The sequence below is a fragment of the Mesoplodon bidens genome, assembly GCF_964165515.1.
Source record: "Mesoplodon bidens genome assembly, chromosome: 10".
NCBI classification, from domain to species: domain Eukaryota; kingdom Metazoa; phylum Chordata; class Mammalia; order Artiodactyla; family Ziphiidae; genus Mesoplodon; species Mesoplodon bidens.
Window position 1 is genome coordinate 40,712,342 of NC_138172.1, and position 23,788 is coordinate 40,736,129.

General features: G+C 42.2%; 1 protein-coding gene across 4 annotated transcripts in view; it reads left to right on the forward strand.

Annotated features, from left to right (window-relative positions):
- The window catches only part of SCAP (SREBF chaperone), an 86,966-nt gene that overhangs the window by 37,215 nt on the left and 25,963 nt on the right, over positions 1–23,788 (forward strand). For 3 of the 4 annotated variants that reach the window (XM_081246942.1, XM_081246944.1, XM_081246945.1), the window contains exon 2: positions 10,130–10,353. In XM_081246942.1, the coding sequence (XP_081103068.1) occupies positions 10,232–10,353 (122 nt within the window). In that variant the 5' untranslated portion in view covers positions 10,130–10,231. Of the gene's footprint in view, positions 1–8,990; positions 9,012–10,129; positions 10,354–23,788 lie in introns of those variants that run through there. The other variant, XM_081246943.1, reaches the window with a different exon arrangement.

Consider the following 23,788-nt stretch of genomic DNA (forward strand, 5'->3'; position numbering starts at 1 on the left):
TTTAAGCCATCCAGTGTATGCTATTTTTATTATAGCAGCACAAAGGACTAAGACAGGTGCCAAAGCAATTCATTGGAGGAAAGGTAGTCTTCTCAACAGTTGGTGCTAGAACAATTGGTTATCCATAGGGAAAAACAAAATGCAAAAATCCTAGATCTAATCTCACATTTTACAGAAAAAGTTACTCAAATGTATCATAGGTTTAAATGTAAAACTATGAAAAATTTTAGGAGAAAACCTCAGAGAAAAAATTCAGAATTCTTTTACATGACACCTAAAGCATGATCCATTCATTCCACCTAAAGGAAAAAAAAAAGATAAATTAGACTTCATCAAAATTAAAAACTTCGGCTCTATCACAGTCTGTGAAAAGAATTTTAAAAAGAGGTTAGGGCTTCCCTGGTGGTGCAGTGGTTGAGAGTCCGCCTGCCGCCCCGGTCCGGGAGGGTCCCACATGCCGCGGAGCGGCTGGGCCCGTGAGCCATGGCCGCTGAGCCTGCATGTCTGGAGCCTGTGCTCCGCAACGGGAGACGCAACAGCAGTGAGAGGCCCGCGTACCGCAAAAAAACCCAAAAAACAAACAAACAAAAAAAATAAAAAGAGGTTATAGATTTGAAGAAAATATTTATGAACAACATATCTGGTAGAGACTTACATCCAGAATATATAAGGAAATCTCAACAACTCCTAAATACCAAGAGGATCAAAGAAGAAAGTACAAGAGAAGTTAGAAAATACTTTGAGGTGAAAGAAAACAGAAATCACAAATACAGAAACTATGGGATGCAGCTAAAGTAGTGTTTGGAGGGAAATTTACAGCTGTAAATTCCTGTATTAAGAAAGAAGAAAGAGTGGGGACAGCAGAAGCTAGAAGAACTACAGTCCTGCAGCCTGCGGAATGAAAACTACATTTACAGAATGATAGACAAAATGAAAAGGCAGAGGACTATGTACAGATAAAGGAACAAGATAAAACCCCAGAAAAAGAACTAAATGAAGTGGGGAAAGGCAATCTTCCAGAAAAAGAATTCAGAATAATGATAGTGAAAATGATCCAGGTCCTTGAAAAAAGAAGGGAGGCAAAGATGGAGAAGATACAAGAAATGTTTAACAAAGACCTAGAAGAATTAAAAAACAGAGGTGAACAATACAATAACTGAAATGAAAAATGCACTAGAAGGAATAAATAACAGAATAACTGAGGCAGAAGGACGGATAAGTGACCTGGAAGACAGAATGGTGGAATTCACTGCTGTGGAACAGAACAAACAAAAAAGAATGAAAAGAAATGAAGACAGCCTAAGAGACCTCTGGGACATTAAATGCACCAACACTCATGTTATAGAGGTCACAGAAGGAGAAGAGAGAGAGAAAGGACCCAAGAAAACATTTGAAGAGATTATAGTCAAAAACTTCCTTAACACGGGAAAGGAAATAGCCATCCAGGTCCAGGAAGCACAGAGAGTCCCAGGCAGGATAAGCCCAAGGAGAAACACGCCGAGACACATAGTAATCAAAATGACAAAAATTAAAGACAAAGAAAAATTATTAAAAGCAACAAGGGGAAAATGACAAATAACATACAGGGAACTCCCATAAGGTTAACAGCGGATTTCTCAGCAGAACTCTACAAGCCAAAAGGGAGTGGCATGATATATTTAAAGAGATGAAAGAGAAGCACCTACAATGAAGATTACTCTATGTGGCAAGGATCTCATTCAGATTCAACGGAGAAATCAAAAGCTTTACAGAGAAGCAAAAGCTAAGAGAATTCAGCACCACCAAACCAGCTCTACAACAAATGCTAAAGGAACTTCTGTAAGTGGGAAACACAAGAGAAGAAAAGGACCTACAAAAAACAAACCCAAAACAATTAAGAAAACTCATAAGAACTCACATATCGATAATTACCTTAAATGTGAATGGATTAAATGCTCCAACCAAAAGCCACAGGCTCGCTGAATGATACAAAAACAAGACCCATATATATGCTGTGTACAAGAGACCCACTTCAGACCTAGGGACACATACAGACTAAAACTGAGGGAATGGTAAAAGATATTCTATGCAAATGGAAATCAAATGAAAGCAGGAGTAGCGATACTCATATCAGATAAAATAGACTATGTTTTAATAAATTTATTTATTATTTTAGTTTTGGCTGTTTTGGCTCTTCATTGCTGTACACGGGCTTTGTCTAGTTGCGGTGAGCGGGCGCTACTCTTCGTTGTGATGCAAGGGCTTCTCATTGCGGTGGCTTCTCTTGTTTCAGAGCACTGGCTCTAGGTGCGTGGGCTTCAGTAGTTGTGGCTCACAACTCTAGAACACAGTCTCAGTAGTTGTGGTGCACAGGCTTAGTTGCTCCACGGCATGTGGGATCTTCCCGGACCAGGGCTCGAACCTGTGTCCCCTGCGTTGGCAGGCAGATTCTTAACCACTGTGCCACCAGGAAAGCCCAAAATAGACTTTAAAATAAAGACTGTTACAAGAGAGAAGGAAGGACACTACATAATGATCAAAGGATCAATCCAAGAAGAAGATACAAGAATTATAAATATATATGCGCCCAACATAGGAGCACCTCAATACATAAGGCAAATGCTAAGAGCTATAAAAGAGGAAATCGACAGTAACACAATAATAGTGGGGACTTTAACACCTCACTTAACACCAGTGGACAGATCATCCAGACAGAAAATTAATAAGGAAACACCAGCTTTAAGTGAGACAGTAGACCAGATAGATTTAATTGATATTTATAGGACATTCCATCCAAAAACAGCAGATTACACTTTCTTCTCAAGTGCACATGGAACATTCTCCAGGGTAGATCACAACTTGGGTCACACATCAAGCCTTGGTAAATTTAAGAAAATTGAAATCATATTAAGCATCTTTTCCAACCACAATGCTATGAGATTAGAAATCAATTACAGGGAAAAAAATGTAAAAAACACAAACACATGGAGGCTAAACAATACACTGCTAAATAACCAAGAGATCATTGAAGAAATCAAAGAGGAAATCAAAAAATACCTAGAGACAAATGACAATGAAAACACGACGATCCAAAATCTATGGGATGCAGCAAAAGCAGTTCTAAGAGGAAGTTTATAGCAATACAGTCCTACTTCAAGAAGCAAGAAAAATCTCAAATAAACAATCTAACCTTACACCTAAAGGAACTTGAGAAAGAAGAACAAACAAAACCCAAAGTTAGTAGAAGGAAAGAAATCATAAAGATCAGAGCAGAAATAAATGAAGTAGAAACAAAGAAAACAATAGCAAAGATCAATAAAACTAAAAGCTGGTTGTTTGAGAAGATAAACAAAATTGATAAACCTTTAGCCAGACTCATCAAAAAAAAGAGGGAGAGGACTCAAATCAATAAAATTGGAAGTGAAAAAGGAGAAGTTATAGTGGACACCTCAGAAATACAGAGCATCCTAAGAGACTACTACAAGCAACTCTATGCCAATAAAATGGACAACCTGGAAGAAATGGACAAATTCTTAGAAAGGTATAGCCTTCCAAGACTGAACCCGGAAGAAATAGAAAATATGAATAGACCAATCACAAGTAATGAAATTGAAACTGTGATTAAAAGTCTTCCAACAGACAAAAGTCCAGGACCAGATGGCTTCACAGGTGAATTCTATCAAACGTTTAGAGAAGAGCTAACACCCACCCTTCTCAAACTCTTCCAGAAAATTTCAGAGGAAGGAACACTACCAAACTCATTGTATGAGGCCACCATCACCCTGATACTGAAAGCAAAGAAAGATACTACAAAAAAAGAAAATTACAGGCCAATATCACTGATGAATATAGATGCGAAAATCCTCAACGAAATACTAGCAAACAGAATCCAGCAACACATTAAAAGGATCATACACCATGATCAAGTGGGATTTATCCTACGGGTGCAGGGATTCTTCAGTATATGCAAATTAATCAATGTGATACACCATATTAAAAAACTGAAGAATAAAAACCATATGATCATCTCAATAGATGCAGAGATAGCTTTTGACAAGATTCAACACCCATTTATGATAAAAAGTCTCCAGAAAGTGGGCATAGAGGGAACCTACGTCAAGATAATAAAGGCCATATTTGACAAACCCATAGCAAACATCGTTGTCAGTGGTGAAAAACTGAAAGCATTTCCTCTAAGATCAGGAACAAGACAAGGATGTCCACTCTCGCCACTCTTAATCAACATAGTTTTGGAAGTCTTAGCCACAGTAATCAGAGAAGAAAAAGAAATAAAAGGAATCCAAATTGGAAAAGAAGTAAAACTGTCACTGTTTTCAGATGCCATGATACTATACATAGATAATCCTAAAGATGCCACCAGAAAACTCTAGAGCTAATCAATGAATTTGGTAAAGGTGCAGGATAAAAAATTAATGCACAAAAATCTTTTGCATTCCTATAACAACGAAAGATCAGAAAGAGAAATTAAGGAAACAATCTCATTCACCATTGCAACAAAAAGAATAAAATACCTAGGAATAAATCTACCTAAGGAGGTAAAAGACCTGTACTCAGGAAACTATAAGTCACTTATGAAAGAAATCAAAGATGACAGATACAAATGGAGAGATATACATACCATGTTCTTGGATTGGAAGAATCAATATTGTGGAAATGACTATACTACTCAAAGCAATCTACAGATTCAATGCAATCCCCATCAAATTACCAATGGCATTTTTTACAAAACTAGAAGAAAAAATCTTAAAATTTGTATGTAGACATAAAAGATCCAGAACAGCCAAAGCAATCTTGAGGGAAAAAAACAGAGCTGGAGAAATGAGACTCCCTTACTTCAGACTATCCTACAAAACTACAATAATCAACACAATATGGTACTGGCACAAAAACAGAAATATAGATCAATGGAACAGGATAGAAAACCCAAAGATAAACCCATGCACTGGTGGTCAACTAATCTATGACAAAGGAGGCAAGGATATACAATGGAGAAAAGACAATCTCTTCAATAAGTGGTGCTGGGAAAACTGGACAGCTGCATGTAAAAGAATGAAATTAGAACACTCCCTAACACCATGTACAAAAATAAACTCAAAATGGATTAAAGACCTAAATGAAAGACCAGACACTATAAAACTATTAGAGGAACACATAGGAAGAACACTCTTGACATAAATCACAGCAAGATCTTTTTTGATCCATCTCCTAGAGTAATGGAAATAAAAACAAATAAACAAATGGGAACTAATGAAACTTAAAAGCTTTTGCACAGCAAAGGAAACTACAAACAAGATGAAAAGACAGCTCTCAGAGTGGGAGAAAATATTTGCAAATGAATCAACAGACAAAGGATTAATCTCCAGAATATATAAACAGCTCATGCAGCTGAGTATTAAAAAAACAAACAACCCAATCCAAAAATGGGCAGAAGACCTAAATAGGCATTTCTCCAAAGAAGACACACAGATGGCCAAGAGGCACATGAAAAGCTGCTCAACGTCACTAATTATTAGAGAAATGCAAATCAAAACTATGATGAGATATCACCTCACACCAGTTAGAATGGGCATCATCAGAAAATCTACAAACAACAAATGCTGGAGAGGGTGTGGAGAAAAGGGAACCCTCTTGCACTGTTGCTGGGAATGTAAATTGATACAGCTACTATGGAGAACAGTATGGAGGTTCCTTAAAAAACTAAAAATAGAATTACCATATGACCCAGCAATCCCACTACTGGGTATATACCCAGAGAAAACCATGATTCAAAAAGACACATGCACTCCAATGTTCACTGCAGCACTATTTACAATAGTCAGGACATGGAAGCAACCTAAATGCCCATCGACAGACGAATGGATAAAGAAGATGTGGTACGTATGTACAATGGAATATTACCCAGCCATAAAAAGGAACGAAATTGGGTCATTTGTAGAGACATGGAAGTAAGAAAGAGAAAAACAAATATTGCATATAAACGCACATATGTGGAATCTAGAAAAATAGTGCAGATGAACCATTTTGCAAGGCAGAAATAAAGACACAGATTAGAGAAAAAAACATATGGACAGCAAGGGGGAAAGCAGGGGGTGGTGGTCGTGGTGGTGGGATGAATTGGGAGATTGGGATTGACATATATACACTAATATGTATAAAACAGATAAACTAATAAGAATCTGCTGTATAAAAAAATAAATAAGAAAGAAGAGCTCAAATCAGTAACTTTAAGAAACTAGAGCAAGAAGAAAAAGAAGAGCAAAATAAACCCAAAGCAAACAGAAGGAAGAAAATAATAAAGGCTAGAGTGGAAACAAATGAATAGAGACTAGGAAAATAATAGAGTAAATAAAAGCAAGAGTTTGCTCTTTTAAAAGATCAACAACTGAGAAAAAAAGAGGAGACTCAAACAGCTAGAATCATTAATGAAAGTGGGGACGTTAACACCAAACTTGTAGAAATGAAAATGATTTATAATACTTTGAACAGCAAATATTATGCCAATAAATTAGATAGCCTAGGTGAAAATGGGCAAATTCCTAGAAACACACAAACTAACAAAATTTACTCAAGAAGAAATAGAAAATCTGAATAGATGTAACAAGTAAAGAGGTTAATAGTTTATAAACTTCCCACATAGAAAAAAAAAGCCCAAGGACTTCCCTGGTGGCACAGTAGTTAAGAATCCACCTGCCAATGCAGGGGACATGGGTTCGAGCCCTGGTCCGGGAAGATCCCACATGCTGCGGAGCAACTAAGCCCATGTGCCACAACTACTGAGCCTGTGTTCTAGAGCCTGCAAGCCACAACTACAGAGCTCGCATGCCACAGCTACTGAGCCTGCGTGCCTAGAGCCCGTGCTCTGCAGCAAGAGAAGCCACCACAGTGAGAAGCATGCACACCACAACGAAGAGTAGCCCCCCGCTCTCTGCAACTAGAGAAAGCCAGCACGCAGCAACAAAGACCCAATGCAGCCAGAAATAAATAAATAAAATAAATTAATTAAACAAAAAAAAGCCCAAGATCAGATGGCTTCACTAGTAAATTCTACCAGATGTTTAAAGAAGTTTTATCATGAACTGTTACAGAAAAGTACAAAGGAGCACTTTCCAAGTTATTCTACAAGGCCAGCATTACCCTAATGCCAAAGCCAGACAAAGACATAAAAAAAGAAAGCTACACACCAGTATCCCTTATGAATATAGACGCAGAAGTTCTCAATATTATTAAACAGAGTCTAGCAAAATTTAAAGGGATTATACCCAGGAATGCAAAGTTGGTTCAATACAAGAAAAAAAATCAATCAGTGTAATACACCTTATTAGTAGGATAAATAAAAAACCACATGATCATCTCAAAAGACACAAAGCATAATACACTATCATGATTAAAAAAACAAAACACTCAACAAACTATGAATAGATGGGGACTCCCTCAACTTGATAAAGGGCTTATATGAAAAACTCCCATGTAATACCATACTTAAGGTGAAAGACTGAATGCTCCTTTCCTAAGATCAGGAATAAGATGCATTCTCACCACTGCAATTCAACATTGTAACAGAAGTTCTAGCCACAACAATTTTACAAGAAAAACAAAAGGCATCCAGATTGAAAAAGAAGTTAAACTATCTCTATTTGCAAATTACATGATCTCATATATATAATGTCTTAAGGAATACACACACAGACACATGCACACATGCACAGGTTCAGTGTCACTAGCCATTAGGGAAATGCAAATTAAGATCCAATAAGATACTAATACATTCTTATTAGTACAGCTAAAATAAAGAGTAGTGAGAATACCAAATGCTGGTGAGGATGATAAGAAATGAAGTCTCATGCTGCTGGTGAAAATGTAAAATGGTATGGGCACTCTGGAAAATATTTTGGCAGTTTCTTAGGATAAATTTTGCTTTGGAAAAGCTTTGTGTTAAAATGACTACAGTGGAGTAAATATGAATAATTCCCCTCTTGCTCGGTTCAGGTAGGTGGGCTGTGTAATGAAGTAGAATTTGGATTTCTTTTTTTTTTTATTTTGTTTTCCTGGTGCTGTGAAAATTAGCAATTAGTATAACTAATAAGGATGAATGGAAACTGAAAATGACTAAGGTCATGTCAGAAAGATTTGTATTTGCTGCAGAATTGAAGTGAGATGGTTTTTTTCTCATATTAGTAGTTCCATGTATAAGAGAACCCACCCACACCCCTGCCCCCTGCTTCTTGTGTTACCGATTTGTGTGAGAAGAGGCCTGAGAAGGAGATTAGGATTAGTAGGATCGCAATTTCCTGGAGGGCTTGGTTTTGGGACACTTAAGGGAAGAGATGTGGGGCTTGGCAGAGGACTGAGGTTGGAAAAGCTACAACTTGTTTATGGCCATCAGTCTTCAGGGATCCTCTTGACAGCGTCTTTCCACAGGCATATATCTCATTAGTGTGTGTTTTTCCCCTTGAAGTAGAGCGGAGGGTTGGGGACACAGGAGCAGAAACGTTGCTTCCCTTGAGTCCTTGTTTATGCTGGGTGGTGAGCACTGTTGCTGGTGCCCTGCTGCAGGTCTACTGCTTGAGACCTTTCTGAGCTGTTATGTTCCAGGTGAACCTTGTGAATGGTTGAGCTGTTGTCAGCACCTCTGCTCTCGGGTCAGCGTCTGTCACCTGCCGATTCCTCTATCTGTTGCCTTCTGAATTGACCCACAGAGGGTTCTTTGTACTATTTCCTTAGATGGTTCTTGGACTGGAAAATTGCATGTGCGCCTGAGACTTGTGCTTCCAGGAAGGTGGATGGAGTGGTAGCCATTCCTTCTTGTGAATTGGCTGTGGTGTGACTCCTTTTGCTTCTCCCTTCTGGTCTCAACACTTCTGAGGAATCATCTCCTTGGCCTGGGTTTTCATCAGTGAGCTGAATCAAGCCAAGATACATGTCTGGGCAGGTTCCCTGCAGCACACACCAAAGAAAACAGCAACATGGAACAGGAGAAGTGGATTTAAACTTGAATTTCATCGGCGAGCTCAGTAAGGAAAGGAATTCTAGATTCTTGGGCCCTTCTGCTAGAGTTTTCTATTCTGATTTTATTTGTTTAAGTTTCTCTACTTGGAAGCAACAGAAATTAACTGGCTCACACAAGCAAAAAGAGTATTTATTGGAAGGATATGGGGTGGCTCACAGACAGGAAAGAAGAGCTGATGAGCTCGTCTTCAGAAAGGGCTGGAGCCAGAGCAGCCCATGATCTGGGGAGCAGGAACCTCTTGGGGAAGAATAAACACCACTGTATCCAGTTTTGCTTCTTTCTGCTCAGAAGGCAAAGGCCAGGGAGAGAGGCCTAACCAGCCTGGCGGGGGTCAGGGAGGGGCACCTTAACTGGCTGTTATGTCCAGGCCAAATCCTGTGGAGAAAGGTGGTTCTCAGAGCCACACTGGACTGCTGTTACTCCAAGGAGGAGACAGCTGCTGGGCAGGCAGAAATAGGAGGGGCCCTTTGCCCTCACCCTCCCAGGAACAACTGGGGGACCAGGAGCAGAGATGTCTACCCAATACCACTGTCACAGTGAATTTTGTTTTATGTCAGGGGCCTAGGCTTTTTGGTGTTTTTGTGTTGAGGGCTGACCCCACTGGACTTTCTTTATCAGTGAATCACTGTTTGTGTAAGAATGTTTTTTGAGGGATCAGACCTTGTATAAAGGTTTTTCCCAAGGATTTCTCTCAGTCTGGCCTGTGCACAGAGAATGGACGGGGGCGGTTTCCAGAATGTCCATTTGGCCAAGAGCAGCTGAAGGTGCTGTCTGTTACACAGGAGTGCTTTCCTGTGCCACGTGTGAGAAAAATGCCCTCTAGGGAGTGGCCTTTTAGAAGTACCTAATATGGAAGAGGATTGAGAGTTTATTACCAGAGCTAGAGAGGCAGTTTTTTTGTTTCTTTGGTTAGACTTACTTAGACACTACCCACAGTCACTAGGAGCCGACCAAGATTGTGTGTGTGTGTGTGTGTGTGTGTGTGTGTTTTGGGATTGATGTCTCCAGATCTTGCATGTAGGCCTCCTGATTCCCTGTCCACGTCCCTGCCACCTCCCCCAGCAGCCCTAGTGTTGAGAGCCAAGTACTCTTTGTTAATTGGCTTTTCTCCCTTCTTGCCAGGTGCCTGCCTGCAGATGGTGTCCATTGTCAGTGCTGTCCAACGTGTGCCAGGCTGATCCATGGTCACTTTCCGGGATGGCAGCAAGGTGACTTCAGCTGAGGATGACCCTGACTGAAAGGCTGCGTGAGAAGATATCTCAGGCCTTCTACAACCATGGGCTGTTCTGTGCGTCCTACCCCATCCCCATCATTCTCTTCACGGGGCTCTGCATCTTAGCCTGCTGGTATGTTTCCAAGTTGCCCTGGATATGGGGGGCCAGTGCCTTGGCACAATAGATTTCCTAACCCTGACTGTTCAGTAGCCCTTGCACCGTGTGCTTTTTACACAATGGAACTTGAGGCTCATTGGATCTGTCAAGTGGAAAGCTCTAGTCCTGGGGTGTTTAGCCACGACAGTAAAACAGTCCAGGCTGGCCCTGACTTGGTGAGTCACCAGATTTGTTCACATTACTGGTAATCTGTCTCAAAATAACGTTTAGATGTTTCTAAGAAACTGCAAGATAATTGAAAGCATGATCTTTTAATTTTCCTTCTCAACAGTGGCAGCTTCCTTTTGGTACCTGGTTAAGAGCAGGAGCCTTGGAATGTTGCAAGGCAAAGTCCATTTGAACAGTTCCTTGGACACTGTCTTGTAGGCTAACCCCAGAGACTTGGTTTTCTACTCTCTAGTCATTTTCTTGTGTTCATGTGGACCCTCCTTCTGACCTCTGGTTGATATTTGGGGCCTGCTGTGCTCATCAAGGACTGTTGTGACTGTCATTCTGTCATAGGGCCCCATAGAGCCCTGAAGAGTGTGGCTGATGAGGACATTGTGAAAGGAGACGTTTGATGTAAGATGATATCCAATGGTCTCCTTGGCTCTCAAACACTGATACTCATGAAAAGAGCCTAACTGATTATCTTTGTCTCTGGAAAGAATTATGGTTTCCAGATTCATTGTACATCTAACGTTTATAGATGTTTTCAGTGCTGTGCTGGAAGAAGGATGGTTCAGGACTGAACTCGTTATTCAGTTGTTAATGATCGCAAGTTCTTCCCTAATTAGGACAAGGAAAGATGAGCATATTCATTGAGAATTTCCTGCTGGGTGCTGTGTTGGTGCTTCAGGTATCTAATTAAATGTCTCGTTAATCCTCATAAAAACCTTGGGAAGTGATCCAGTTATATTTCCATTTAACCAGTGGGGGATGGAGGATTAGAGGCTTGCCTGGTCTACACAACTAATAAGTAGGGAAACTGGGGTTCAAATCCAGCTTTAAAGGGATTCTGGTGCCTGCACCTGTGGCACTCTGTTCCCCCTGACTCTTCTCACTCTGGCTCAGTGTATTTGTACTGATGTTTAAACTTTGTTAATTTGTGTTGTACAAGATTAGACACTTGTGGCTATGTCCTGTAACTGATGAATTAGGAGTGTTCTGAGAACCCAGCTCTTGGATTTGCTTGTTTTTTTTTCCTGTAGGTTAATTGACCCATCTGTCTCTTTCAAAATCATACTTTTCTAGGCCTGGCCCATATGCTAGGGCAGTGGTTCTTAAACCTGAGCTAGCATCAGAATTACCTGGAGGGCATGTTCAACAAGATTGCTGGGCCCTACCCCAGTTTCTCATTCATCAGATCTGGATAAACCCAAGAATGTGCATCTCTAAACAAGCTCCCAGGCCTGGGGACTACATGCTGAGAACCACTAGGCTGTGTGTCTTTCTTGAAAATTTCTCTGAAGTTCTACCGTGTCTCAGCTGAAAGTATTTTCTCTTTTATTCTGACTTCTAGAGCAGCAGTTTGTGGTGACACTTATGGTTATCATTAGGCATATTGCCTTCTGTTAGAGGTGGGTGGGGTCCTGCTCCCCTTCATACATTCTCAGTTGATAGCTTCTTTATATGTGTATGTGTATGGTAAGTAAATATATAATGGATGAACACATTGAATTAAACTTGTGTTCTCTGTGGCAGGGGTCCCCAACCCCTGGGCCACGGACCAGTACGGCCTGTTAGGAGCTGGGCCACACAGCAGGAGGTGAGCGGCAGGTGAGCGAGCAAAGCTTCCTCTGCGCTCGCCATCGCTCGCATTACCGCCTGAACCACCCCCACCCACCCCCACACCGGTCCATGGAAAAATTGTCTTCCACGAAACTGGTCCCTGGTGCCAAAACGGTTGGAGACCTCTGCTCTATGGGCAGTGTAAGTTGAGGAGGTGGTTGTGATTCCCCTTCCACAAATATGGCTCTAGCTACTGGAAAAGGGAAGGATGTTTCCTCTTTGCCATTCATCTTCTGAGGATTGGATTTGGCCAGCTGGGACCAGGCAGCTTCCTGGACAGGGAAAGTAGGCTATGTGTAGCAGCTGCAGTTGTAGCTGGGTGCAATTGGCCTTTATCTTTGAATGAATAATTTGATATCACACAAGTGTTTCAAAACAGATTGTCCTTGGATTTATGACTTGGGGGCCTCTGGTATGAAAACTTTATGAGATGGCTAAGGTCTCAAGTGTGGAAGACTCCTTCTCGACTCTGGGTGAATTAGAATGGGATGGAGGATGGGGGAAGAGGCAAATGTGATAATAACAGTATTTAACAACCGGTACAGCCCAAATGCAGCCAAACTGGGCAGACACCTGTCTTATATCCCACAGGTGTCTTGGCTGAACATCAGTCCTGAGAAGGGAGTGGGTGAGCCTCAGTGTAGGATTGGGCTGATAGGAGGGAAAGGAAAACTAATCTTCACTGAGCACTGGCTTTGTGGTCAGGTGCTTCCACACACAGTGTTTCATTTGGTCGCCTAACATCCTTGGAGGAGGTGGTTATTCCCTAGTTCTTTTGCTGATGATGAAACTAATGTGGAGAGATAGTAAGTGGTATGTGCTCCAACTGGCCGGTCTGTGTGGCAGATCCAAATCTGTACTTTCTCCACTTCGCTGTGGCGACATGAACTTTATGAAGAACACTGTTTGGTGCTGATACCTTTCGCTGCAGGGAGTCTGCTCCTTGAACGAGAAGCCTCAGAAAGAGAATCTCAGTTGCAGTGGGCCAGGGACAGGGCCTGGCGGGATCTGCCTAGACAGAGGATAGAGAGGCTTTTTGAAGCAGTGGCCCTACATAACAGAAGTTGAGGAGAGAGCATAAAATTGGGTTTTACAGCCACCTCAATAAAGATTGCTATAATATATGCCAAGAACTGTGCCAGACCAGTGACGCAGAACACAGTCCCTCCCACAGTCTCAGCCTGAGAGAGATAACTTCAGTGCCATTGGGTATTGTGCATAGCACATTTGACCTAACCTTGGTGCAAAGGGAGACAGCGTTACGGAGGCTTCCAGGGAGGAGAACACCTGGGCCGAGCCCTACAGGAAGAATGGGTGGCATCTTCCTTGCCTCCTTTCCTGTTTATGGTTGTGTTCATTCAGCTCGCCGCTCTCCCAACAAAAGCACAGGGAGGCTCCGACCCTGGCGCACCCTTCTGAACCTGCTGCCTCTTGTGGTCCCACTCTCTAAGGGCACTGTGGTTTCCTCTTATCTTTACAGTCACCCTGTACTGGGGTGTACCGTCACATTCTTAATGCTGTGTACTTACTTTTTCAAACCAGCATCTTTGTTATGTGATTGTAAAGGAATTTAAAATTTTTCTTAAAATCTGATTGGCTCAGGAGAAAATTTCTAAGGCTAGATGAAGTCCCTCAGCCTCCAAAGATGATAAAGGTTGTATCAGAAAATCCAGAGATTCTGGGCCTTTATGGACAGGAGACCAGATATTGTGGACCCAGGGCACAAGCCTCGCTATCCTCTTCTGTATGGGAAGCTTTTCTATCCAGAGCATCTCCCCTTCTGCCAGAGCTTCAGGTTGCCTGCAGAAAATAAAGTGTGGTTAATAGATAGGGTTTTTTTTCATATTCTGTAATTTTTTTAAAATTCAACAATGTTGTGTTAGTTTCTGGTGTACAGCAAAGTGATTCAGTTTTATATATATATATATATATATATATATATATATATATATATATACACACATACATACACAAATTCTTCTTCATATTCTTTTCCATTATGGTTTATTATAGGATATTGAATATAGTTCCCTGTGCTATACAGTAGGACTTTGTTTTGTCTATTTCATATATAGTAGTTTCTATTTTCTAATCCCAAACTCCTTATTTATCCCTCCCTGACCCCCCTTTCCCCTTTTGTAACCATAAGTTTGTTTTCTATGTCTGAGTCTGTCTCTGTTTCATAAATAAGGTCACATTTGTGTCATATTTTAGATTCCACATATAAGTGATATCATAAAGTATTTGTCTTTCTCTTGCTGACTTCACTTCGTATGATCATCTCTAGGTCCATCCATGTTGCTGCAAATGGCATTATTTCATTCTTTTTTTATGAGTAGTATTCCATTGTATATATTTACCACATCTTCTTTATCCATTCATCTGTCAAGACATTTAGGTTGTTTCCATGTCTTGGCTATTGTAAATAGTGCTGCTGTGAACATAGGGGTGCATGTATCTTTTTGAATTTTGGTTTTCTCCAGGTATATGCCCAGGAGTGGGATTGCTGGATCACATGGCAACTCTATTTTTGTTTTTTTAAGGAACCTCCATACTGTTTTCTGTAGTGGCTGTACCAATTTACATTCCCACCAAGAGTGTAGGAGGGTTCCCTTCTCTCCACACCCTCTCTGGCATTTATTGTTGGTGGATTTTTTTTTTTTTTTTTTTTTTTCTTTTTGCGGTATGCGGGCCTCTCACTGTTGTGGCCTCTCCCGTTGCGGAGCACAGGCTCCGGATGCGCAGGCCCAGCGGCCATGGCTCACGGGCCCAGCCGCTCCGCGGCATATGGGATCCTCCCAGACCGGGGCACGAACCCGTATCCCCTGCATCGGCAGGCGGACTCTCAACCACTGCGCCACCAGGGAGGCCCTGTTGGTGGATTTTTTGATGATAGCCATTCTGACTGGTTTGAGATGGTACCTCATTGTAGTTTTGATTTGCATTTCTCTAATAATTAGTGATGTTGAGCAGCTTTTCATGTGCTTATTGGCCATCTGTATGTCTTCTTTGGAGAAATGAGTGGACAGCTTTTAGTAGTTTTATTAGATACTCAGATTCCATTTAACTGCTTACCTTTATTGTACCTGGAATGAGAGAGTTGTTCAGCTTGAACCGAAAGGACTGCTGCTCTTGCTACCTCTGTCTGGATCTAGCAGCTGCCTGGGCTGTGGACCTGTTCATCCCACTGGATCACCCTGGGAGCCATAAATGTTCTTTCCTCTGGGAAAATCTGATGAAACTTGTAGCAAGTAGGCACTGTGGCAAGAGGTATCTGTTTACATTTCCTAGAAGTTAGGCCACCAGGACCAGAGGTGTGGCTCAGCAGCAGTCCAGCAAGGCAGAGGGTGCTGTTTCTTGGGACCTGTCCTGGGAAGTGGTAGGTATGCCATGGAATGAAGGAAGAGTGTCTGGGTGCCAGGCCAGCTTAATTGCCCTATGTGTGGGTCAGAGGTTAATGTGAGGAGTCATCAGGTCACCTGTGATTCCATAACCTGCCTGGTCATGGTTAGAGAGGGTGGATTTTAACTTGGAGAGCAAGTTGGAATCATGATGAGACCATTCCAGACCTCCTGAAGGAGGATAATCGTACAACCTGTGTGGGTATCTGAGAGCAGACTTGACCCCTTCCTCCTTCTTTTTCTCTGGAGGAAAGCAGCACCTTCAGGCTGAGGCTGGACATCTCAGTTGTGGTGGCTTCCGCTCTCAACCTCTCTCCCTTGTCTGCCTACAGCTCAGGTTTCCCCACGATCATCGTGACCCCTTTGTGGGTGGGCACACAGGAGACTATGGAACAGGCTCCCTCTTTTTGTACCTATGTGGCCACTCTCTGGACACATTTATATTCCATTTAATGAACAAGAAAGAAATCTGAGTAACTGAAGCCCTGTCTGCACCTGTGCTTTGGAGAGCTGGGCTGGATAGCTGAGAACAAAGTCCCAGAGCACCACTGACCTCTGCCCCAAAGCCTAGACTCAAGAGCCCAGGGGACCAGCTCCAGCAGCTGCTCCTGGGTCTTGTTCAACATTCCAAAGCCAGAGCCTCCCTCCAAGCAGAAGTTACCCCTGACCTCACACACGAGCTCTGGAAAAGCTCTGAAAGGCTTGTAGGAGATCAAATACTGCTTTATCACCCCAAATTTCCTCCAACCCCAAATTTCCTCCAACAGAAGAGAGATCAGGAGATCTCAGAAATTTCCCTTTATAGTCTTTCACTACCCCACCCCTAGTCCTGTATTGTTCTCCCCTGAGAAGGGAAGAGAGAAAACATGTCCCACTCCTGATGTCTCCAGAGAGGTGTCCTGTGCCACATCTCTTGAGTGTCATTTTTCTGGTTGCTCTTCCTGTATGTCTTCAGTGTCTCCTGAGCTCCCATCACAGATGACTAGGAGTGAGAATGGGAGGAGATGTAGAGCCAACATCATCATTTGTGGGACCCAGTGCAACGTGAAAATGCAGAGCTGCTGCTTCAGAAAGCAGGGGAAACGTACTGTTAAACGTACTAAAATATGCTCGGATGGGAGTGGATGAAAGGCTTCCTCCTGCCAAAATGCCCATCAGATTGCTGTGGTGCAGCCAGCCTGGGATAGGCGATGGCCAGTGCCTCAGCCTGCTCCAGGACACTGCGGGGTATGCACTTCTGAACAGCCCTTCATGTTTTGGTCAGGTGCCTGCAGGGGGCAGCAGCAAATGGATACCTGGACAGGGAGGGGAAGGCCAGATCCTAGGATGCAAGTTAGCAGTGGAGCTGGTGGTCAAGCTCCTGTCCTGGGGAGGAGGGACCACCTGTGAACCTACACTCCAAATCCTCAGCACATGCTCCATTGTGATGGACTTCATTTACAAAACACAAGTTGAAATGTAGATTTATTAAGAATTTCCACATATGGTGAGAATGTAAATTGATACAGCCACTATGGAAAACAGTATGGAGGTTCCTTAAAAAACTAAAAATAGAACTACCATACGACCCAGCAATCCCACTACTGGGCATATACCCAGAGAAATCCATAATTCAAAAAGACACATGCACCCCAATGTTCATAGCAGCATTATTTACAATAGCCAAGTCATGGAAGCAACCTAAATATCCATCAACAGAGGAATGGATAAAGAAGATGTGGTACATATATACAATGGAATATTACTCAGCCGTAAAAAGGAACGAAATTGGGTCATTTGTAGAGACATGGATGGACCTAGAGGGTGTCATACAGAGTGAAGTAAGTCAGAAAGAGAAAAACAAATATCATATATTAACACATATATGTAGAATCTAGAAAAATGGTATAGATGATCTTACTTGCAAAGCAGAAATAGAGATACAGATGTAGAGAACAAATGTATGGATACCAAGGGGGAAAGGGATGGGGTGGGAGGAATTGGGAGATTGGGATTGACACATATACACTATTGATACTATGTATAAAATAGATAACTAATGAGAACCTACTGTATAGCACAGGGAACTCTACTTAATGCACTGTGGTGACCTAAATGGGAAGGAAATCCAAAAAAGAGGGGATATGTGTATACGTATAGCTGATTCACTTCGTAGTACAGTAGAAACTAACACAACATTGTAAAGCAGTTATACTCCAATAAGAACTTTAAAAAAAAAGAAACCTTGCATTTTGCTTTTTTTTTTTTTTTTGCGGTACGCAAGCCTCTCACTGTGTGGCCTCTCACTGTGTGGCCTCTTCCATCGCGGAGCACAGGCTCCGGGCACACAAGCTCAGCGGCCGTGGCTCTCAGGCCCAGCCGCTCCGCGGCGTGTGGGATCTTCCCAGACCAGGACACGAACCCATGTCCCCTGCATCGGCAGGCAGACTCTCAACCACTGCGCCACCAGGGAAGCCCTGCATTTTGCATTTTTTTTTTGCGGTACGCGGGCTTCTCACTGTTGTGGCCTCTCCCGTTGCGGTGCACAGGCTCCGGACGCGCAGGCTCAGCGGCCATGGCTCACGGGCGCAGCCGCTCCGCGGCATGTGGGATCCTCCCAGACCGGGGCACGAACCCGTGTCCCCTGCATCGGCAGGCGGACTCTCAACCACTTGTGCCACCAGGGAAGCCCCCATTTTGCATTTTTGTAGAATCTTTTCCTTGGTGTTTTTCTTGAGCTTCTATTAAAAGGAATTTATGATTGTTTAAATTTTTAAACAAAACAGAAATGTAATACAAGAGTATACTGTGATGTTAAGAGGGTGGACTCTGGGGCCAGACTGCCTGTGTTCACATACTGGTTCTGTCACTTTCTTGGGGGCTAGAGGGGATATAGCTTCTACGTGCCTTGTTGGGTTGTGGTGAGGCTTTTTTTGGTTTTGTTTTGTTTTAATATTTATTTATTTATTTATTTTGGCTGCGCCGGGTCTTAGTTGCAGCACATGGGATCTTCATTGTGGCATGCGGGCTTCTTAGTTGCAGCATGTGGACTTCTTAGTTGTGGCACACACGTGGGATCTAGTTCCCCAACCAAGGAACAAACGCAGGCCCCCTGCATTGGGAGCACAGAGTCTTACCCACTGGGCAACCAGGGAAGTCCCTGTCGTGAGGCTTAAATGAGAAAAAAGATGGAAGGCACCTGGCACACAGTAGGTACTCAGTGAGAGTTAGAAACCATCATCATTGTTACAGAGATAGAAATGGGCAGGTTCACCATCAGTGATAAGAACCATGTTGGGGTGAGTACGGGGCATTTTGGCAGCAAATAGGAGGAGGGGCCTTAACTCAGACTTTGGGGAAAGGGGAAAGACTTCCTAGGCAAATGATACTGTAGTTGAGGCCTTGAAGCTGAGTTATCTAAGAGAAGAATGAGCAAGAGTGTTCCAGCAAGTACAGAGCCTCAGAAGCAAGAGGGGAGTTGTGTGGCTCCAGGGCAAGATTGGAGAATGACTGTAAGCCACTTTAAGCATTTCAAGGCCTGTGGACATTTCCTAAGAGACTTTATCCTAAGAAAGTGGATGCTCTGGAGTGTGCTGCCCTTCTTTCTCTTCCTGCTGGAATGTTTAGACTCCTGGAATTCACAGATACTTTACATATTTCAAATCTTGAGAAACAGGCTGCCTTTAGTCAGTATGTTTTGAGCAGCTACTGTATGGAAAGTGAATGTAGATAAATAAAATGTACTGCCTGCCTTCATCTTGTAGTAGAGCTAGAGCTTCAGCAGTCTTAGCTCTGGGCCCCAGGACTCCTCTCTGCACCCAGAGCTCAGGGGTCAGCCCAGGCATTGTGCAGAGCTTTCCCCAGCAAAACCTTAGCTAAGTCCAGAGACAGCCCTTGACACCTCCCTCCAAACAGTTGAACCTTAGCTTTTGGAAGGAGCAAAAGAGAAGCAACTCTTCACATAAAAGGGATTCTCGATGGATTAATAGCTGATTTCTTCTCAGAAACCATGGAGGCCAGAAGGCAGTGGGATCACATATTTAAAGTGCTGAAAGGAAAAAAAATCAAGAGTTCTAAATTCTATAAAACTATACTTCAGGGACTTCCCTGGCGATCCAGTGGTTAAGACTGCACTTCCAACACAGGGGGCACCGGTTTTTGTTTTGTATTTTTAAATATTTTTAAATTTTATTTATTTATTTTTGACTGTGTTGGGTCTTCGTTGCTGCATGTGGGCTTTCTCTAGTTGCGGCGAGCGGGGACTACTCTTCATTGTGGTGCACGGGCTTCTCATTGCAGTGGCTTCTCTTGTTGCGGAGCACGGGCTCTAGGCACACGGGCTTCAGTAGTTGTGGCGCATGGGCTCATTAGTTGTGGCTCGTGAGCTCTAGAGCACAGGCTTGGTAGTTGTAGCGCATGGGCTTAGTTGCTCTGCAGCATGTGGGATCTTCCCGGACCAGGGCTCAAATCCGTGTCCCCTGTGTTGGCAGGCAGGTTCTTAACCACTGCGCCACCAGGGAAGCCTGGGGGCACAGGTTTGATCTCTGGTCAGGGAACTAAGATACTGTATGTGGCAGGGTGTGGGCCAAAAAAAAAAAAAAAAATTAAACAGTGACTCTTTCAAATTGAAAAAAACAACAACAAAAAACTATACTTCAGTAATGAAAGAGAAATTAAGACATTTCCAGATAAACAAAAGCTGAGGGAAATTGTTACCAGTGCACCTACCCTGCAATTTGAAGCCATAAGAAAAAATAAACACTAGTAAAGATAATCAGTATTGTTGGTTTGGTTTGTAATTTCTTTCTTTGTCTTCTGTGATTTAAAGGGCAAGTGTATTAAACAATAATTTAAAATCTACATTAAAGAGATTAAATGTAAAGTGTAATCTGTGACAACAATATAAAAGGGGAGAGACAAGGATGTATAGACAGAGTGTGTGTATCCTGTTGAAGCTAAGCTGCTCAGACTGCATGATTTCAGTTGTCTTATTTTCATGATTGCTCATCCTTTCTTCTCTGCTCAGATTTGCTGTTGAACCCCTCTATTCAACCTATATAAGTTGTTAATAATAGAATTCCCAAGGTGACCACTAAGAAAATAACTTTTTTTTTTTTTTTTTTTTTTTTTGCGGTACGCAGGCCTCTCACTGTTGTGGCCTCTCCCGTTGCAGAGCACAGGCTCTGGACACGCAGGCTCAGTGGGCCGTGGCTCACGGGCCTAAGCGCTCCGTGGCATGTGGGATCTTCCAGGACTGGGGCACGAATCCACGTCCGCTGCATCGGCAGGCGGACTCTCAACCACTGCGCCACCAGGGAAGCCCAGAAAATAACTTTTTAAATATGTAGAACAGGAAAGTAGAAGGGAATCAAAGTGGCACACTACAAAAAATCAATACCCCCCCCTTAAAAAAAGGGCAGCAATGGAGGAACTGAGGAACAAAAATCATATAAGACAAACAAAACAAATAGCTAAATGGCATAAATAAATCCTTCCTTGTCAGTAATCACATTAAATGTAAGTGGATCAAACTCTCCTCTTAAAAGAGTGGCCAATTTGATTTTACAAAGACTTTATCTACATGCTGTCTACAAGACACTTTAGATATATACTACGCTTTTTTTTTTAACTTTTTTTTTTTGGCTGCACCCCACAGCATGTGGAATCTCAGTTCCCTGACCAGGGATTGAACCCATACCCCCTACACTGGAAGCATGGAGTCTCAACCACCTGGACCACCAGGGAGGTCCTTAGATATACACTACACTTTAGATATAAGAACACAAAGAGGTTGAAAGTAAAAGGATGGAAAATGATATTCCATGCTAAACAGTACCCAAAAGAGAGCTGAAGTGGCTATATTATTATCAGACAACATTAAAAAATTTATTAGAGACAAAGAAGGACATTATATATTGATAAATGCTTCAATACAACAAGAGGATATAACCATTATAAACATATAACACCTAACAACATATCCCTAAAATATATGAAGCAAAAATTGACAGAATTGAAAGGAGAAATACACAGTTCTCCAGTAATAGTTGAAGTCTTCAATACTCCACTTTCAATGATGGCTATAAGCAGACAAGATCAATAAGGAAATGGAGGACTTGAGCAACACTGAAACCAGCTAGACCAATACATATTCTTCTCAAGTGAACATAAACATTCTCCAGGATAGACCATAGGTTAGGCCACAAACAAGTCTCAGTAAATTTAAAAAGATCGAAATCATACAGAGGATCTTTTCCAATAACAGCAGAATGAAACTAAAAATCAATAATAGAAGGAAGGCTTCCCCGGCAGTGCAGTGGTTGAGAATCCGCCAGCAAGTGCAGGGGACACAGGTTCGAGCCCTGGTCCAGGAAGATCCCACATGCCACGGAGCAACTAAGCCTGTGCGCCACAGCTACTGAGCCTGTGCTCTAGAGCCCATGTGCCACAACTATTGAAGCCTGCGCGCCTAGAGCCCGTGCTCTGCAGCAAGAGAAGCCACTGTGATGAGAAGCCTGTGCACCTCAATGAAGAGTAGCCCCCACTCGCTGCAACTAGAAAAAGCCTGTGCATAGCAACAAAGACCCAACGCAGCCAAAAATAAATAAGTAAAATAAATAAATTTAATTAAAAAAATAATAGAAGGAAAATTCACAAATACATGGAAATTAAACAGTATATTCTAAAACAACCAGTGGGTCGAAGAAGAAATCAGAAAGGAAAATAGAAAATACCTTGAGATGATGAAAACAAAAACACAATATACCAAAACTTATGGGATGCAGCGAAAGTAGAACTAAGAGGGAAATTCATAGCTGTATAAAGGACTGCGGACTCATATCTAGAATATATAAAGACGACTCAATTAAAAACAGTTAAAGAGTTGAAGAGGTGCTTCACAAAAGAGGATTTATCCAAATGGCTAATAAGCACATGAAAGAGTTTTCGACACTATTTGCTGTATATTAAAACCACAGAGAGATACCACCACCTCCTCCTCTAAATGGTTAAAATTAATTGGACTGACAATATCAAGAGGTGACAAGGATTTGAAGCAGTTGAAACTCCTATCACACTGCTGGTGGGAACATAAATTTAAATAACTACTTTGGAAAACTGGTGTTATCTACAAAGCTAAATATACGTATACTCCACAACCCAGAAATTTCATTCTCTGAATATACCCAACAGAAATGAGTGCTTACATAAAAATGAGTGTATACATAAAAATTACCACAATAGCTCTATTCTTAATAGCTTCAGCTGGGAACAGCCAGATGTTCCTCAACACTGGAATAGATAGATGCACTGTAATATGTTCATTCAGCAGAATAGTACATATGGAAAAGAATGATCTGCTACTTGTGCCACTGTGGATGACTCTAGTAGATGTAATTTAAGAGAAAACAGCCAGTCACAAAAGAATACACAGTGGAATGGATGATTTCAGTTATATGCCATCAGAAACAGGCAAAACTAATTTATGGTGATAGGAATTCTAATAGCGGTTTATGGTAGTGGATACTCTTCACTGGGCCAGGGCACAAGGCCACCTTCTGAGGTTCTGGAGATATTTTATAGCTTGATCTAGGTAGTGGTTACACAGGTGTAGGCATATGTAAAAATTAATTGCACTATATACTTAAGATTTTTTTAAAATTTATTTATATTTTATTTTTGGCTGCGTTGGGTCTTTGTTGCTGCATGCGGGCTTTTCTCTAGTTGCAGAGAGCGGGGGCTACTCTTCGTTGCAGTGCGCGGGCTTCCCATTGTGGTGGCTTCTCTTGTTGCAGAGCATGGGTTCTAAGCATGCAGGCTTCAGTAGTTGTGGCTCGCAGGCTCTAGAGCACAGGCTCAGTAGTTGTGGCGCATGGGCTTAGTTGCTACGTGGTATGAGGGATCTTCCCGGACCAGGGCTCGAACCTATGTCGCCTGCATTGGCATGCGGATTCTTAACCACTGCACCACCAGGGAAGTCCCTATACTTAAGATTTGTGCATTGTACTACATAAAAGTTAATTCTCAGTTTTATTTAAAACTGAGAATTAACTTTTATGTAGTACAATTTTTTTTTTTTCCGCACCGCGCCACATGCGGAACTTCCCCGACCAGGGATCAAAACTGCCACCCCTGCAGTGGAAGCGTGGAGTCTTAACCACTGGACCACCAGGGAAGTCCTGAAGAAAAAGTTTTAAAAGAAGTGAAACCTGAAACAAAAGCACATCCATTTGCCAACTTTT